The sequence below is a fragment of the Tursiops truncatus genome, chromosome 6, assembly GCF_011762595.2.
Source record: "Tursiops truncatus isolate mTurTru1 chromosome 6, mTurTru1.mat.Y, whole genome shotgun sequence".
NCBI classification, from domain to species: Eukaryota; Metazoa; Chordata; class Mammalia; order Artiodactyla; family Delphinidae; genus Tursiops; species Tursiops truncatus.
Window position 1 is genome coordinate 102,128,089 of NC_047039.1, and position 18,907 is coordinate 102,146,995.

Genomic DNA, 18,907 nt, shown 5'->3' on the forward strand with positions numbered 1-18,907 from the left:
ACTCCTCCCTCAGTACAACAAAATTGCCCTGGCCATCAGGCACTTACACCCTCGGCACATACCTCCGTGCACTTCAGCAACAGTATGGTGTCTTTGGTGGTCAAAGCAGTGTGACAACCATGGAGATGGGCTGCTCCAATTTCCCTTGATTAAAGAACTTGCCATCAGTTGCAAGGGGGATATTAGCTGACAGCCTCCAGCTGTTAATGCCTTCAAGCCCTACCTTAGCTTTCAAGCTGAGGCCACACTCTTTCCAAGAAGCCCTCAACCAATGACTAAACACTAGAGCCTGACCATTTCTATGGAAGAAAATAACTTTATCTTTTAGGACTGAAAAATAATGCAAACTGTAAATTGAAGGAGTTTAGCTAGGTGATATAACAGAACCAGAGATTCTCTCTAGTTCTTACAGTCCATAAATCTGTTGAAAAGAATCTGGGAAAGTTTTATATGGATTATCAGTCCTTTGGTTTGTGACACTGGCTATTATTCCTGGGGATTCACGTGATCTTAGCTTTTTAGTTCATGAATTACTCAAGGTCTTACTGGCCCTGTCTCTGATTGCTAAATTCTAGCTTTGTACAATCTTGTTATTTTCCAAGTTATTCTGGTAAATTAAATAAGAGGAAATTCCATTAATATTAAACGATATGATTATGAAACTGCAGGTTGAAGGATTTCTACTGGGTGCTATATGAAATATAAGACATATCTCCTGTCAGGAAGCTGCCTGACAACCTTAGTCTGATTCTCCTCTGAAGCAAATCTGCAAAATTATTAAACTGGATTGTGAAACATGAGGCAAGTGACAACAAACAGAATAGCTTTCTATCATTTGGAGAAAAGAACTGAGGGATAGCTGAGTCACTCTGCTATGGTTAGTATTTGTATTGTAAATGCAACTCAGAAGAGTAACAACTTCATATTATCAGATAAATACAAATTAGTGTGGAATCAAAGAGTTGCCCTCACTCATTTCCTATTCTCACTCCTGCTTTGGGGAGAGAGGTTCTTTTAGCATGCTAAGAGAGGCAGTTAATATACAAATTAGCTAGAGAAAGGTTTCACCTCTGACTGCTCTAAGGCCTGAGGTCTATCCAAGGCCTTCATCATGCTAGACACCAGCAGAGGGTCTGGTTGAAGGAGGAGAACTGGCCAATAACGAACTGGCAAGTACCCACCCAAGGTTAACTGGATAGGGAGTGAGAGACTACCCAAGGGATAAATAAGTGTTTTGCACCATCCTCTGGATTTTGTGTATATTTTTACCAGCTACTTATCAGATTGATAATGAACTACACCAGCATACCATGATTCGATAATGGATTCCACCTAAATATCATTACAGACTTTGAGGGACATAGCAGTGAGGTGACACCATAAGTCCAATTCTCTGTTGGAAAAGAGAAAAAGAAACGAGTGTCAAAACAAAAAGACAAAAAATAATAGAACTGAAATTCAGCAATGTACACATTCCAAACTAATAAATATCATCAGAACTTAGATTTTTTTAAAAAAGGATACATCTTCCTTTCAATTTAAAACGTGGAGCTTTTAATGAATTTTGACTTTTCTACAACTCCAAGGGCCTCCTTCCGTGTTGCATAAATAGTGGGGGAGAGGAGAGCATCATTCACATAAATGTGAGTGTGAATGGCGCCCCCTGTTGGTAGCCACCTGAACTTCCTATTCCTGAATCCATCTCTGCCTTCAGGAAAAATTACAAGTGCCTAATATGGTTCATAAGGTCCCTCTTCCTGCTTTAGCTTCTACACTCCAGATTTTTGGCTGTATCCTGATCTGCTTAACCTCCAGCTCACTGCCAAGCTCTTTTTTCCCCCTCCTCCTGGGGTTTGCAGAAGTTGTTCCCTTTGCCAAGCAAATTCTTCCCCACTCCCATACTCCTTGAACTAAGTTATTTGCTTCTTCCAGGACTTAGGATGAGGCGTCACTTCTTCTGGGAAACCTTTGCCTAATGCTAAAATAACTAAAACATATTGAGAACATATTATAGGGCATGTGAGAGAACTTAGGACTGTTCTAAGTTCTTTCACATACATTAACATTTATAACTACCAGGATAACTGTGGGAAGTAGGTAGGATTATCCCATTTCACAGATGAGGAAACTGAGGCACAGACAAAGGAAATTCCTAAAATAGTGTTACACAGATGGGCCATGAACTGTGAGAAAACGGTAAGAACAAGGGATTGGAAGTCACAATGAAGTGAATTGTGCTAGGACGGGGGTCTTCCGAGCAAGCACGCTGTTAAGATTGGAGAACTACGGTAAGGGAGAGGTGGTGCCTGCATTGGCGATTTCTGGAGATGGTGCAGCCTCTGATGGTGACACTGTCCAGGGTACCAACTTGGAAATGGGAGGCTGGAGTGGAGGAATGGTGTCCTCGGCGACAACGTTTTCTAAAAGAATTCACTGTATTTCCCTGGCATCCAGCACAGTATGTTCTAAATTCTCTTAAACTATCTGTTGAATATACGTGGTGAAATGCAGGCCTTCCAGGCAAGCGCCAACCGAAGTTTCTTCAACCGCTTCTGGCTTTGGCTTCCCTCTCACAACCAGAGCACTAGTCTCTGCCAGGACTCCCAGGCTGCTCTCACTCCCTTAACCTCGGGTGCAGCTGCAGCCCAAGCTGCGTTCCCTGAGCGGTTTATCCACGTCTGGCCCCTGAAGCAGAGAACTCGCCTCAGAAATGGGCCTCGAGAAGGAGCGTGGGGCAAGGCACACTAGTTCAAGCCCAGACGGCCGGCATTGGAAGTTCAGGAGCTTGGCGACAGCGCCACATCGGTCCCTTAGGTCGTCCTCAGGCCCAGCCCCCACGGAGCGAGTCGAAGCCTGGTCGCGAGTCGGCCGCTCCGCTTCAGAGAAAAGCGCTAGGCCTCTAGCCAGCTGCTACAGGGAACCTCCCCTCCCGCCGACTCCCGCGCGCCTTTGCGCGCCCGCGGCCCTGGCGTCCTAGGCGGCGGGAAGCCCGGCCCCGCCCCCATGCTCCGGGGAGGGGCTCGACCGCAGCAGGCCCCGCCCACGCCGCACGCACTGCCCCTCGGCAACCGGCACAACACAACAAAATGGCCGCCGCACCGCTGAGCGCCTGAAGGGAGCGACCAGCGCCTCTCCGCCCGGCGTCGGCCCGCGAGCTCGCTCGGCCCGGCTCCTCCGTGGTGAGTGGCCCTGGTGGAGGCCGTTCTCCGGCATCCAGACGGAGCGGTGGGGTGAGGGGCGAAAGCGGGAAGGCCTGAACCGAGCGTGGGATGGATTCGGGGCGGGGGCGTGTGCCGGGGAATTGGGATTGGATGGGAAGGAGGGGAGGGCCCGGAACGGGCGTGGGGAGGAGGAGGATGGAGGGAGGTTTGGATGGGAAATGAGGAGGTCAGGGGTGGGGTGCGGCGTGGAGGAAGATGGGGTCCCGCCACCGAGCGGAGGAGGGAGGAGGTGTGCCAGGTGTATGCGGGGAATGACGGGTACAGGATGGTTTGGGTATCCTGACGGGCGTCCTGGGATCGGGCGGAATACGGTACATGGAGAATAATGAGAGTTAGGATATTGGGAAGAAATATTTGAAGGAGGGGAAGAGCAAATACTTTGTTGTATAACCGTTAAGGGACAGGTGCATTTTGAAGTCAAAACTTGGCTTCACCTCTTGATTCGGCCACCTGTGTTACCGGCTCTGCGATTTGGGCGTGGTCCTTAACCTTCCCGAGCAAATGTTTTCTTGTTTGTAAAAAATAATCGCTAATTACTTTCGAGTGTACGCTGTGTGCCAGATTCAGTTCTGAGTCCTTTAGTCCTTTGCGTTAACTGATTTAGAATTTAAAATAACTTGTGTGAGGTTTTCATCCCCATTTCAAAAGTGATGAAACTGTGGATCAGAGAGGTTAAATAATTTGCCTTATGTCACACAGAAAGTGGAAAATTAACATTTGAACTCAGGTTGCTTAGTTCCAGAATCCAAGCTCTTAATTCTTAATGATACCCTGTCGCTTATCAATGAGGTTAATAATTTTGACCTTACACACCATCTGCAAGAACTTAAATTTGGTAATGTCTTTAGAGTGCTTAGCACAGTCCTTTCTTCACTCATTCAACAAATATTTATTGTGCACCAAACAATAAACAAATAGAGTCCCTACTGTCTTGTAGCATAAACTCTAGAAGGAGAAACAAGTCGTTTCACAAATAATCATTTAATTCTAATTGTAAGGTGTTGTAAAGGATGCTATTTGGTGCAGAGACCTAATCCTGTTGTGCGTTTGAGTGTAGAAACCCTGCCTTCTCAGCCCTGTATTCTTAGAGCCTAACACAGTTCTTGGTGCATAAAAGTTGCCAAATAAAATTGGATGGCTGAATAAATAAAATACTGGAAAGGGATGGGGAGCTTGGTTTTTTGGGTACCTGAGTAGAATGGAGAGAGATGTGAGAGGAGAGTTCAGGATGTTAATAGGATGCAGAAGGACACAGATGTCAGGGTGTTGGAAGGGAAAGGCAAGTAGATAGGCAGTTGGGTTGAGATGAAGAGGAATGGGTGGAAGTTTGATTATTTTGTTTGAAGAGGGGTTAATTAGAAGTCAGAGTATTGGAATGGATTAGGATGTTAGAATATTTGCTGTGATGAGCAGTTTGGGAAATCAAGATGGATATAGAAGTGTTGAGTCAGGGTACTGGAAACAACTATAGAGAAATGGAGGAAACTAATACAGTGTTAGGGAATTGGAACAGAATTTGTGGGAGAACTTGGCAATCAGGATAGGATGAAGGACGGGAGGCAGAGGTTGACGAGCACAGGATGGAGAATTGCCATTGGAGAGGAATAGGAGTCAGGATATTTGAGAGGACTAGTTAGAGAGTAATAGTGTTTAAATGGGTGAGGGTATGGGATGAAGTCGAATTGTAGGGAAAGTACTGAGATGTGATTAAAGGGCTAAGGGATGCAGTGGAGAAGATACGGAGGTCAAGAAATGGGGATGGATATTTGCATATTGGAGTGGCTGGAAAGAGAGAAGGAAGGTTTGAGGATTATTGAGGTCTGCCTCATTGGAAAAGATCAGAGAAGAAGGTGGAAAGTTAGGAATGTTAGGAAAGGCTGGATAGAGGTGGAGGTGTGGTCTCTACTAAACTGTGACGGAGGGGATTGTTAGATCAAGGCAAGTATCTGAGTCTGAGAATGACTGGATGCCCGGTCATATGATTCTGATGATAACATCATCCAACAGCTTTCCTTACTCAGCAGACTACCTTCTGGGCCTTCAAAGTGTGTCTCCAGCTCTGGACTTGTTTTGCTTGTTTTGTTTTCTCTTTATCCTGCCCTTCACACACTCTAGCCCTATGTCTCAGCTCTATCTTCTCTTTTCTATTGCTTAGTCTTTGTTTATATTATTGCAAACTACAGCCTAGGTCAAACAACAGCCATATCTGTCTCTTTAAATTGTGGTTCAAGGTGTTACTACCCCCAGGTGATAGTCTCTGAAATAATGCCAGCCTTTCTCAAGCACAGTAAATCCCTAACCTCATTTCACTGAGTTAGCTGTTCTATGAGATCCTACGTCCAGGTTTTACAGGAGCTATGGCAACCAAGGGAGGGGGGTCTGGCAATGCACTGTGACTTTGGAACCATCATTTAATCTTTCAGGTTACAATTCATTAAAGGAAAGAGTTGATTTCAATTTCTGGAATCCATTCTAATATATTTCTTTAACTCTATAAATGAGTAAGGCAGAGTTTTTCTCATCAGGTGAGGTAACAAAGGACTGCATGATATTCTAGTGAGGCCCAAAGAGTCTTGGTTATTAGGATGTTCTGAGAGGCATTCAGCATGGTTCAATATTTTAAGAATTTAGAGATAAGACTAAGGTGCAGGATACAAAATAATTGCATTGCATAAAAATATAGGATGTGCATTTTTTAAACCAAGAAACTAAAAAAATATATAAGCCATATCTCTGTAACATGTAGCATACTATCATTCTAATTTTATAATTTTCTATCATGCTATGGGATAGAGAAAGACATATACAAGTGGGAACTGGGCCCTGTGCCTCTCCTCTTTTATCTTTTAAATCTCTTGCCTTTATGAAAACTATATTTAATTCAGGAATGAATAAAATTATACTATTAAAGCACATGCCTCTTAGCTCTTCTCAAGCTTGAGTATATTATTATTTAGAAAGAGAGCACCAGTGCAACTTAACACAGAATGAGGAGTATTACTTAGAGACTTTTTGCCTTGGCAGAATGGTGAGACAAAAATTGTTTACCACGCTTCTGAAATTAAGACCTAAAACCATGTGGCTATGGCATAAATAGCAGTTATGTGAATTGGGGGAAAGATTTTCTGACCCATGTGGATGATATGACATGAAAAAATGAAAGAGAAAGTAAAGACATAGATTTGCAGTTTAAAGTGACCTAGACTATTGGAACAAGGTAGTTGGCCATGTTGTACTGTATACCTGTGAAATAATAGTCACTTTGTAAAAATTTCGCAGGTTTTTGTTACCTTCAAACTAGTCACCTTATGAAGCTAGATCATGAGTTCCGTGATGCTATTACTATATTAAATTTTCTGTTTTTCCTTCAGGAATAGTTTTTATAGTGTATGTCGTCCATTAATCAAGGTTGTTTAGTGGCACTTGTTTATGATCTGTTTTGTCTAAGGCACTATCCTAGGCCCTACAAAGTGAGTCAAACATGATCTGGCCTCCAGAAAACTCAGTCAGCAGTATGACATGGTAATGAAGTCATGGGCTTTGGAATCAGATCAGGATTCAAGTCTTGGCTTAACCAATTAGTTATGGGACTTTGAACAAATTATTTAACCTCTTAATCTTTAAAATGGGAGATAATAACACCTATTTCATAGAGTTGTGTTTAATCCTTCTAATGTGATGATACATACAAGAGCTTATCACAATATTTGGCACATGGTAAAGTTAATAATCAAACTGGGAAAATAAAAACAAAATGTAGTTGAAGTGATAGATCTAGTTTTCTTGTGAGACTTATAAATTAATTCTGAAAGCAGGACCCAAAGAGGAATTCCAGAAATGTTTTGGGCAAGATCAGCATTCCTAGAATGACTAGTCATTGAAAGGTATTAACATCTGTTAAATGTTGGTTAATTGATTCGATATATTAATGGCAGCTCTCCTTTACATATATTGTATGTGTTCTAAGCATTTAAAAAATAAGTTTCTTTAAAATCCCAGCCTGTATAATTATACCCATGTACATACCTGTGAAGGTGTATTTATTATACATGAAGATGTTCACACATCAAATCACTATAATATCTCTTTCTAATACCAACTTATATGGCATTAAGATTTTTTTTTAGACTTTCGTGGTGGTCCAGTGGTTAAGACTCCATGCTTCCAATGCAGTGGGCGCGGGTTCGATCCCTGGTTGGGGAACTAAGATCCACACGCTGCCACGCTGCGTGGCACAGCCAAAAAAATAAAATAAGTTTTTTTTTTAAAGCTACGATTTATTATTATTATTTCTTTTTTTTTGGCCATGCTGTACACAACATGTGAGATCTTAGTTTCCCAATCAGAGATCAAACCTGCGACCCCTGCAGTGGAAGCACGGAGTCTTAACCACTGGACCACCAGGGGAGTCCCTGGCATTAAGATTGGAGCTATCCAAAAACTTTGGATTGCAAACTACTTTTCTAAAAAAGAATTTGTGTTTTATCTTCACATTTTAAGTAGTGAGAGTAGGGGAGATTGTGGATATTGAGCAAAAGTAGAATCATTGTTAATGCAGCCTTGTTCAAGACCTATGCTTCTTATAAGATTTTTTGGTCTAAAAGTTTGTCACATTTATAGTTTATGCAATGTACTTATAAGAGCAATTGTATAACATGAAAATCTTTTTTTCATAAACCTAACTTGTAAGTTAGGGCTCTTGGTATTGAGAACTAATACTACTCATGAAGATATCCTATGGCTGAAGTACTAAGTAGCATTTTATTGGTTGCAGGTTCTTTATGAATAATTCATTCCATAAGTAGTAATTATCTACTATCTTTTAGGCTCTGTTCTAGGCCTGGAATACATCAGTGAACAATATCCCTACTTTCATGGAACTTATATTCTACTGGATTAATTATGTGATTTGACTTACAAATTAATTTGAGAGGAGAACTAATGCCAGCTAGCATTGTGTCTGACCAAGTCATTTACCATTCTGGGCCTTAATTTTCTTACATAAAAAGTAAAGGAATTTGGTCAGATGATTTTTGACAAGGGTACCAAGATCATTCAATGGGGAAAGGGAAGTCTTCAAAAATCATGCTGGGAAAACTGGATATCCACATGCAAAAGAATGAATTTGGACCTTTACCTAACACCATATACAAAAATTAACTCAAAATGGATCAAAGACCTAAATGTAAGAGCTACACTTACAAATCTCTTAGAAGAAAGCATAGGGCAACAGCTTCATGGCATTGGATTTGGCAGTGATTTCCTGGATATGACACCAAAGGCACAGGCAACAAAAGAAAACATAGACAAATAGGACTTCTTAAAAAGTTTTAAATGAGCATCAAAAGACAATATCACAGAGTAAAAAGGAAACCACAGAATGGGAGAAAATTTTTGCAAATCATATATCTGATTAGGGTTAATATCCAGATTATATGGAGAGAATTTCTGAAGAGTTTTAAAAAACGAAAAGACAAGACTGAGGGCAAGCATTTATAGCAGAAGAAATTAGATGTAGAGGTCCGTGTGGCTGGAGCCACAGAGTTGAGGGAACCAGTGACAGATGTGAGGCTAGAGACAAGGCTGTATTATGGGGGACCTCATAGGTCATGGTAAATATTTCATTTATTACAGACAGATTAACTTTTAAAATAGATCAGTCTGGCTGCAATGTAGTGATGGAGGAGGAAGGCAAGAGAGCTTGTAGACAGATCAGTTAGAAGCTATTATTAGTAGTTTGATGAGGGCGTGGATTAGAGTAGACGACAGTGGAGATGGAAAGAATGGACTATTTTGAGAGATATTTAGGAGGTAGAATTGACAAAACTTGGTGATCGTATGGGGAAAAGGGAAAGGGAAGCATCAAGAATGACTCCCAGGTTTCTGTCTTATTCCCAAGAGCATTGTTCATAGTTAGGGAACACTGGAGGAGGAACAGGGTGGGAGGAAAATGAGGGAGGAATGAGAGAAATGATAAATTCAATTTGGACATGTTGATTCAGGATGCCAATGAGATGTCAGGTAGCAGTTGGGAATAGGAGTCTGGAACTCGGAGAAAGGTTGGATTGAAAATATAAATATTAGTATACAGGTGGCGTTGGGAACCATGGGTGTTCATTAGATTGTCTAAATTAAGATTAGAAAGACCAGAAGAGACTTGAGGAGCTCTGACATTTAAAGATTGAATAGGAGAGCCTTGGCCAGCAAAGGAGGCCAAGGAGTGGCCAGGGAGACGGAAGGATAGGAGAGGATGGCGTCCCAGAAGCCAAAGGAAGAAACTGTTTCAGGAAGGAGAGACTGCTCATCAGTATGAAATACTGCTGGTTGCCAAGTATTTCCACCTTCCTTCAATCTAGGACCCCTTATGGGTAGAAGAGACATTGTGACAAGTTTGGTCCAATAAATTGAGAACCGTCATGACAGGTAAGGCTTCTGGCTGGAGTATGTGTCAGTACAGACCCTCTAGAGGTCTCTTCCCTCTGGTAAAGTAATCAGCAATGTCTGAAATAGTGTCTGCTCCCATCAGCTTGGAGTAGTTTGGGTTCTAGCATCTATAACTTCTGTAGACTTGAAAATTCTAGAAATAAATAGTTTTGATAGCTCTAAAAATTAACCTTGTTAAATATACTGGAAACTCTTACAGGTTTTGATGGATACCTGGCTTTATTCTTGCAATGAAGAAAGGTCCTCAGCAAAAAATTTCCAAAGCAAAGACGCCACCATCATCTCACTCTCCTAGTCCATCATCTGTTACGTCCAATATGAGATCTAGGTCACTTTCACCTTTAAGTGGATCTGAGACTCTACCTTTTCATTCTGGAAGACAGTGGTATGAGCAAGTTGAGATTATAGGTGAAAACCCTATGCTTTTGGACTACCAAGACCATCAAGGTATTGCTTTTAATCTAAGAATTTCACCAAATACTCTTTTAAGTACAGATGGAAAATATTCAACTTACATTTTTGGTCCAAATGTAACATATATCCAACTACTAACTTGAACCATTGTTTTTTATTGACAGAAATTGTGTAGGGACAGTGGGGGGATGGAGGCTTCTGGGTGAGGGTGAAGATGTCTAAAAGCGGTAGGAGAAGGGAGTTTCCTGAAAGAGGAAGCTTTATTTCCTGTGGTGGGAGAGTGCCTTAAAGCTCATATGCCAAATTTACCATAATCCTTGGCTGTGGGGAGGGCATATCTGTTCACTTCAGAATGGAGTGCCTTAATTCAGTATAAAAATGCTATCCACCCCTGGGCTATTCCAGTCTGCTTATTAGCATCTTGCTTATTAGCAATCTGTGAATGGACTAATTTCCACATAAGGGACATATAAATGTTCCACCAAGGTTTTTTTTTTTTTTTAATTAGTATATAGCAGAGTTTTTATTTTTCTTTTTGTAATTGAAGTATAGTACAGTATTGGTTTCAGGTGTACAACATAGTGGTTTGACATTTATATACATTATGTTAGTTTCTGCTTTATAAAAAAGTGAATCAGTTATACATATACATATGTTCCCATATCTCTTCCCTCTTCCACCAAGGTTTTTATTTTTTCTTAAAAGCATTCTGTTAGTCTGGGAATCTATAATGTGATTAAGTGTGAAAGAAAACTATGTGATTTCTTTGCTAAGTCATGAAATCACAGTCATCAAACTCTGTTGACATGAATATTGACCAGTATTTATTAATAAACATTATCAGCCTTGAGTTGACTGTACCCTTGCTGCCCGTTGGTACATTGTTATTTCTAATTTTTTTTTTTTTTTTTTTTTTTTTTTTGTGGTACGCGGGCCTCTCACTGCTGTGGCCTCTCCCATTGCGGAGCACAGGCTCCGGACGCGCAGGCTCAGCAGCCATGACTCACGGGCCCAGTCGCTCCACGGCATGTGGGATCCTCCTGAACCGGGGCACGAACCCGTGTCCCCTGCATTGGCAGGCGGACTCACAACCAATGCGCCACCAGGGAAGCCCTGTTATTTCTAATTTGATTAATATTTTAGAATATGTTCTTTCCTAGAATGGCCCAAATTTTAAAAATTATTTTATTTTGAACCAAAATAAATGTAATATTAACTTATTATGAGTAATCATCGGGAAACTTTGGCCCACAGCCTGGATCTGAACCCAGGATTAATTATCTTTGATTCATAAAGAACCAAGAGGCAATTTTCTCTTTTTTTTGGATGGTTTTGCAGAATTTAACATAGCTTTTTTAAAAATATTTTTTTAAATTGGAGTATAGTTGATTTACAATGTTGTGTTAGTTTCATGTGTACAGCAAAATGAATCAGTTATTCATATACATATATCCACTCTTTTTTAGATTCTTTTCCCATATAGGCCATTACAGAGTATTGAGTAGGGTTCCCTGTGCTATACTAACATGGCTTTAACAAGCTGTGACTGCAATATCCAGGAAGGTCTTAAGATAGGGTGTGCTATCCATTAAGTTAGTACTTTATCTCTATAAACTGTGTTATGATCCTCTATATTTAAAAGAGCAACAAATTTGAGTTTCCTACCATAAAAAAGAAATAGGAAAAGAGGTGTCATCTGAACGTGGGTTGGAAAAGAATTTCCAGACTCAAGGCAGAATGTAAAGAAGATAGAATTTATTAGAGGGAAGGGTTGCTGCCAGAACAGCGGGCCGACTTCCTAGTAGTCTGGGAGAGTCGGGCCCAAACATGTGCTATTGATCAGCTTTTATAGCCAGAAAACAAAGGAATGGTCCGAGGTGAAAATTTCATTTACTGATTGGTCGAGGCACATATACCTTCCTTCTATAGGGTGGGAGTGGGAAAGGGCACATGCCTTTCCTTATTTGGGACAGGCCCGGTAGCCCAGGCGGGCGTTGCCCAGGTGGGCTCAGGAATTTCGTAACCATGGCAACATGGTAGGGAAGGCGATTAAGAGTCGGTAAGGGGGGCTTCCCTGGTGGCGCAGTGGTGGAGAGTCTGCCTGCTGATGCAGGGGACATGGGTTCGTGCTCCGGTCCGGGAGGGTCCCACATGCCGCGGAGCGGCTGGGCCCATGAGCCGTGGCCGCTGAGTCTGCGCGTCCTGTGCTCCGCGAGTCCTGTGCTCCGCTGTGCTCCGCGACGGGGGAGGCCACGGCAGTGAGAGGCCCGCGTACCGCAAAAAGAGTCGGTAGGGGGTATAACGCTGAAACTTTTTGAAGGAGGGTCATTCTTTGTCCTTGGAGCACCACAAGAGGATTTTTAAGAATTCCAGTGTTTTTGAACTTCAGATTAGAATTTTAAAAAACAAACAACTAAATAATGCCAATATATATATTTTTAAAAATAGCTAACATTAAAATACTGCTAAAAACCTCAGTGCTGCATATAATTAAAAGTATAAATTTTAGATTCATCTGCCTAGGTTCAAGTCCTAGATTTGCACATTTCTAGCTGCAAGATCTTGAATAAATTATTATAATTTCTTTTATAAAGGGGAACAGTAATTTCTATCCCAAAAGTTTGTTGTACAAATTAAAATTTTTAAATTAATTAATTTTATTTTTGGCTGCGTTGGGTCTTCATTGCTGCGCGCAGGCTTTCTCTAGTTGCGGGGAGCAGGGGCTACTCTTCGTTGCGGTGCACGGGCTTCTCATTGCGGTGGCTTCTCTTGTTGCACAGCATGGGCTCTAGGCGCGCGGGCTTCAGTAGTTGCAGCGCGCGGGCTTCAGTAGTTGCAGCACGCGGGCTCAGTAGCTGTGGAGCGCGGGCTCTAGAGCACAGGCTCAGTAGTGGCGCACGGGCTTAGTTGCTCTGCAGCATGTGGGATCTTCCCAGACCAGGGCTCAAACCTGTGTTCCCTACATTGGCAGGCAGATTCTTAACCACTGCGCCAGCAGGGAGGTCCCCAGATTATATGTAAAGTATTCAGCACAAAGTTTGCACACAATTAATATTTATAGAGTTTAACTGTTATTGTCATTATTATGAAATGCTACATAAGTAAAATATTATTATTAAAACATTGCAAATAGAACTAGCCAGCTGTTTTTACATTTGCATTGCTTTAAAAATTTTTTTTGTTATATAACATCAAGACGATTTGTTTTTCAAAGTATTCATGTCTTCCTCTACTGATAATGATCTGTTTGTGTAATTTCAGAAGCTGATTCACGTGAAGGAGTTCGATATATTACCGAGGCCCTGGTTAAAAAACTTACTAAACAGGACAATTTGGCCTTGGTAAAATCTCTGAACCTTTCACTTTCTAAAGATGGTGGCAAGAAATTTAGGGTAGGTTACCAACATTTCTGAATACACACATTGTTTTTAATTTTTATGTGCTTTAAAATTTTTTTTAAAAGATTATATTAGATTTACAGCACCCTAATGTCACCGAATTTGTTGCAGATCTTTTATTGTTTCTAGTGAAAGTTCTCCATCAGAAGTGTGACATCTTCAAATTCATAAGCTCCTATTATTCTACACATTATTGATTCTCTCTAGAATGAGTCCGCAAACTACAGCCTATAGGCCACATTGGGCCTACTGCCTATTTTTGTTAATAAAGTTTTATTGGAGCAGAGCTACACTCCTTTGTTTACATATTGTCTGTGGCTGTTTTTGCACTACAATGGCAGAGGTAAGCGGCTGTCAAAGAGACTGTCTCACAAAGCCAAAAATATTTACTATTTGGCCTTTTACAGAAGTTTGCGGATCCTTGCTCTAGACTGTTCACTACTTTATTCATGAACTACAACATGAGCACATTGTAATAGACAACTTAATTTTTTAATTGGAAATAATATAAACGTAGATGCCTACTACATTAGTCACAAAAATTAATTCCAGAAGATTGAAAATATTAATGAAAATGAAACAAAAATCAACCAACAAAAGTGCTATAAAATTATAGGAAAGAATATAGGAGAATATATTTTTAAATCTTAGAGTTGGGAAGGCCTTTCTAAGCAAACACCAACCCTAATACCACAAAGAAAAATATTGACAGATTTAGCTTACTTAAAAAACTTAAAAAGTTGTGTTTAATGAACGATATCTTTTAAAAAGTTAAAGCAAAACAACAAGCTGGCAGATAGTGTTTCCAGCATATGTAACAATATCCACATAATATATAGAGCACCTACAGTTCAGTAGAAAGAGACAGCTAAATGGAAAATGTGCAAAGGATATGAACAGTTTGTTCACAAAAATATTATAAATGGCTAATGTTAACATGAAAATATGTTCAATTTCATTCGTATCAAAGAGGTGTGAAATAGAACAATAGTTTGATGCCATTTTCCGTCTTGTAAGTCTGATGGACAATAATTAAAAAGATTATTTCAGTGTTCAGAAAGGTGTGAGAAATGGGTATTCTCATATGGTCTTAGTGGATGTATAGATTAGTACAGCATTTTAGGAAAACAGTTTGATAGTATTTATCAAAATTTCAAATGTATTTGTTTGATCCAGCAATCGAGTTTATACTTACTGAGTTTATACTCACCAACACAGCAGTTCTACTCCTTGATATCTATTAATATTTGCACACGTATCCAAAATTGTCTGAATAGTTATGTTTATTAAGCATTATTTAAGATGGAAAAATTGGAAATAACCAAATGTCTGTCAATAGGGGATTGCTTAAAAAAATTATGGTGCAATATACCATGAAATACTATCAAGTTTCTTAAAAGACAAGAACAAAACCCAAAAAACCCCAGAACTCTATGTATTAATGTGGGGAAATGTTCCAGTATATTTAAATGCAACAAACAAATTCTAAAATATTTTGTATAGCAAGGTCTCAAAATATATTTTTTAAAATTGTTTTTCTATCTATGTATATATAGATGTAAATGAATAGAAAGGCCTATATGTATACATATGTATATGTATGTGTATGTGTATATACACCAGCCTCTTAACAATGGTTACTTTTGAGCAGTGAGATTTTTTATGGGGGCCTGCAGACCTGATGAAGAGAGCTTTTTATGTTTTGTTTGAAATTTTTATTAGAATATATTTATGTCTTGTGTAATTAAAAAGGAAAAAAGGAGACATGCTGGAGTTTAAAGGGTGTGAAAATGAAATATCAAGTTAGTAAATCTTTACTGTGTGGTTATTATATGCCAGGCATTATGTTAGGCTGTGGGAATAGATCCAGAAGTCAATAAGCTTAGTTTCTGATCTCTGGGAATTTAGAGCTTAGTGTGAAGAATGCCTAGGATTAAGAGGAGAAATAGTGAGAGGGAATCAGAGAAAGAGAGTGAGCACGTGGGAGAGACAGACCCAGTGAAAAAGTCCGAAGGGGCTGTTGGAATAGAAGATCCAAGAGTATGATGAACGGGGGCCAAAGTTGAGAGAACGTCAGGCAGAAAGGATATGCTATAAAATGTCACCGAATCAGCAAATAGGATGAAAACTTGGAAGAAGTTATTTGATCTGGCAGTTTAAAAAGCCCTTCCTTCTATTTCTTAAACCAACCAGGTTCATTCTTTTAGGGTCTTTGCATTTTTTTCTCTGCCTGGTATTCTCTGTCCCCAGATGTTCACACAACTGGCGTATTATTAGGGTCTCAACTCCATGCACTTCCTCTCTCTCTGAAGCCTTCTCTTAACCCAATTGCAGTTAGCCACCTTCTCCTCAGTCACTCCCTCTCATTCTTTCACTCAATAGATATTTATTTAGCACCTACCATGTGCCAGGCACTAGTACTATAGTAGTGAACACAGCAGACAAAATCTGCCCTCTTGGTGCCTTGCACTCTGTCACATCACGTTACCTTTATTTTCTTGTTAGTATGCTTGAGTGCCTAAAAATTTTGTTTCTTTATTTGTTTATTGGCTTCCCCTGTGAATGAAATCAAGAACCTTGTTTTCCTTATTCACCACTGTTTTTCCATATTTCCAGTACCTAGAACAGCTCCTGACACATAATCAATCCATGTTTGATAAATATTTGTTGCAATGGATGAATGAATGGTGATCTTGGAGAGAACTTTTCGAATACATAGTAAGGGTGGAAGATATATTGCCTTGCCAATAGAATAATAGTGAATGGAAGGCCTCAGAGTGAGCAAATATTCACAACTTTTATGAGAACATGGTGGCAAATAAGAGTGATAAAATGAAAGCTTGGTAGGAAGCAAGTTGGGAGTGAGGTGATTTGTATTATATAGAGGAGACTGAGCATGTTGAACATAGGCTCCTGCAGCAGGGAAATACTCTGGTTCACCAGTATACCGCCATTGCCCGGCGCCACATCTGACATGTAGTGAGTGGGAAATGAATATCTGTTGAAAAGTGACTGTTTTTAAACTTGAGGGGAAGATCCAGGAGAGAGAAAGAGATTGGAGATACAGGAACACAAGGAGAAGAGATGGGTAAGGTGATGCAAGAGCGTAAGTACCTAGTTGAACTTTGAAGAGGGGAGAAAGGGAGAGGCATAGAAAAGACGAGGTGGAGAAAAGGATTGATGGGGAAATTCTCATTGGATAGTCTTCAGTTTCTTAGTGCGTAGGAAGTGTTGTCCGCTGAGGGGCAAGGAGAGTTTGGCGACCTGGAGAGAGTGGCCACTCCTGGCCGAGGAGAGCCACACCAGAGGATTTTCCGGGGAAGCAGTAAAGGCTTAGTCTCCGGTGACTGATCAGCACATGCTTATATGTCGTGCTTATGTCGAGGCATCTGTTATATAAAGTATTTATTCATTTGTTTCCAATTAGTATATCGAAAATTTGGAAAAATGTGTTAAACTTGAAATACTGAATCTCAGCCATAATCTAATAGGGAAGATTGAGAAGGTAGACAAGCTGTTGAAATTACGTGAGCTCAACTTATCGTATAACAAAATCTGGTAAGTAAATACTTCTTTGGGTGGCACTGCAGGGTCGTCATCTTTGTTAAAGAGGTAGATTAATGCTGCTGTGTTACTGAAAGAATCCTTTGAAAGATCAGGCACTTTGATTCTTATTCATTTGTAGTCTAGCCCTTCACATATGATAGCTGCCATATTTTGGCATTACTAAAGTACAGAATAACGTCTGTCATTAACAAAGAAGGAGATACATTTTTTGAGTACCAAATTTTATCTTAATTCCATTTTTGACAGGAAGTTTTCCCAGATGTAGTCTGATTAACTGCCTTATTTCATTAAAAAAGGTGGCATGAAGCAGAATGTTTTAACCCTGTCATTTTGATCCTAAAGATATTTCAACCTGTTTTGAGCCTATGTATTTATCCTAATGTTCTTTGCTCATTGCTGTAATAAATACACACTATCTTGTTTCCACTTCATAATATATATTACTCTGAGAAATAAACATAATAAAACTGACAGTTGCTAAAAATGCACATAGAAAACTTGTTATAGGCAAAATGATACAATTATCAAATCTTGAATATCTTTATATCTATGTATTTTCCCTCCACGTAAGACTTGGTATATATAATGGCCAGAGAACAAAACAACTAACAGTAGCAGAACCTCTAATATGGCAAAAATGAAATGGGAAAAAAAGTGATTAATGAATCAAATCCTTAATGTAAAGTGTGTATAAAAAAAATTGATCCTGATGAAAATAATTTCAGCAAAATAAAACTGAAAATAAAGAAGCTTGGAAATATTTGCCCAGTATAGAGAATTGACCAAGGAATTAAATTGGAATCAACTTGGGAAAGTATTTCATCAATGAAAATTCCTGAATATGGGTGATAATGTTTTATTAATTTAAATATTCTGATTAAAATATTTTTGTTCATAAATACAGTATCATTCTGGGGGTCCACCAGCTCAAAGTAGCAGCCATATCCTGCTGGCATAGCTAATCTTTTGTTGATGATTTAAGGTAATAGTTAAGGACATCTTGTTCTTATGCAGGGCTGTAGCACATAGCACAGTGTGTGCTGTTGAACTTTCTAGCTCTCCCCTTGCTGTCCACTAGTAGTCTTCACAGTGGTTAGTGAGAATGCTACAGACAGACTCTTCTGTGTTGTGGGATCTTAAAGTCTGATAGTAAGATAGGTAGGATTCCTGGGCACAGACAGTAATGAAGAGTTTACTAGAGCTGTTCTGGTAAATTTGTTTTTAGCCACTCTTTTTAAATTCTCATTTATAAATTATAATTATGGAAAGTAACTCCACATAAAACCAAGCCTGTTTATTCTTAAAATACAATGGAGGGGCACTATCATTGTACTTATTACTAAGTTTGATTTTACCCTTTGGTTTCCAGCAAAATTGAAGGTATAGAAAATATGCATAATCTGCAAAAGCTAAACCTTGCGGGAAATGAAATTGAACATATTCCAGTATGGTTAGGGAAGAAGTTAAAATGTTTGCGAGTCCTCAATCTGAAAGGCAACAAGATATCATCGGTAAGTTATTCAAAGTAGCAAGAATATTTAAAAAATTTTTGGATTTGTTGAAGCAAAAAATTAAAATCTAAGTTTTTTTTAAAATGGGACTTCTTCTAATGTCTTTGGTTCTTTGACAAAACATCAAATTCAGACATAAGCTAGTATTCTCTATGGTAATTAAATATAGGCAGTCCTGGTTTTGCATGGTTCCATGGTAGCTAAAAGTTGACCTCTTAGCATTTTCCCATCTTTCATTTCATTTGAGCCTCAAAATACTCTTGTTAAGGAGACAGTGCAGGGATTATTTTTATAATTCTGTGAGTTAGGTACCATTGTCTTATCCCATTTTCAAGTAAAGTCTCAGAGAGGG

At 39.6% G+C, this 18,907-nt stretch overlaps 1 protein-coding gene across 13 annotated transcripts in view; it reads left to right on the forward strand.

Annotated features, from left to right (window-relative positions):
* Positions 1-3,062: 3,062 nt before the first annotated feature.
* The window catches only part of CNTRL (centriolin), an 88,745-nt gene continuing 72,900 nt past the window's right edge, over positions 3,063-18,907 (forward strand). For 11 of the 13 annotated variants that reach the window (XM_073806508.1, XM_073806512.1, XM_073806513.1 and 8 more), the window contains exons 1-5: positions 3,063-3,179; positions 9,865-10,112; positions 13,341-13,471; positions 16,905-17,035; positions 18,414-18,555. In XM_073806508.1, coding sequence (XP_073662609.1) covers positions 9,896-10,112; positions 13,341-13,471; positions 16,905-17,035; positions 18,414-18,555 — 621 coding nt within the window. In that variant the 5' untranslated portion in view covers positions 3,063-3,179; positions 9,865-9,895. Of the gene's footprint in view, positions 3,180-9,623; positions 9,645-9,864; positions 10,113-13,340; positions 13,472-16,904; positions 17,036-18,413; positions 18,556-18,907 lie in introns of those variants that run through there. The other 2 variants (XM_073806509.1, XM_073806515.1) reach the window with 2 other exon arrangements.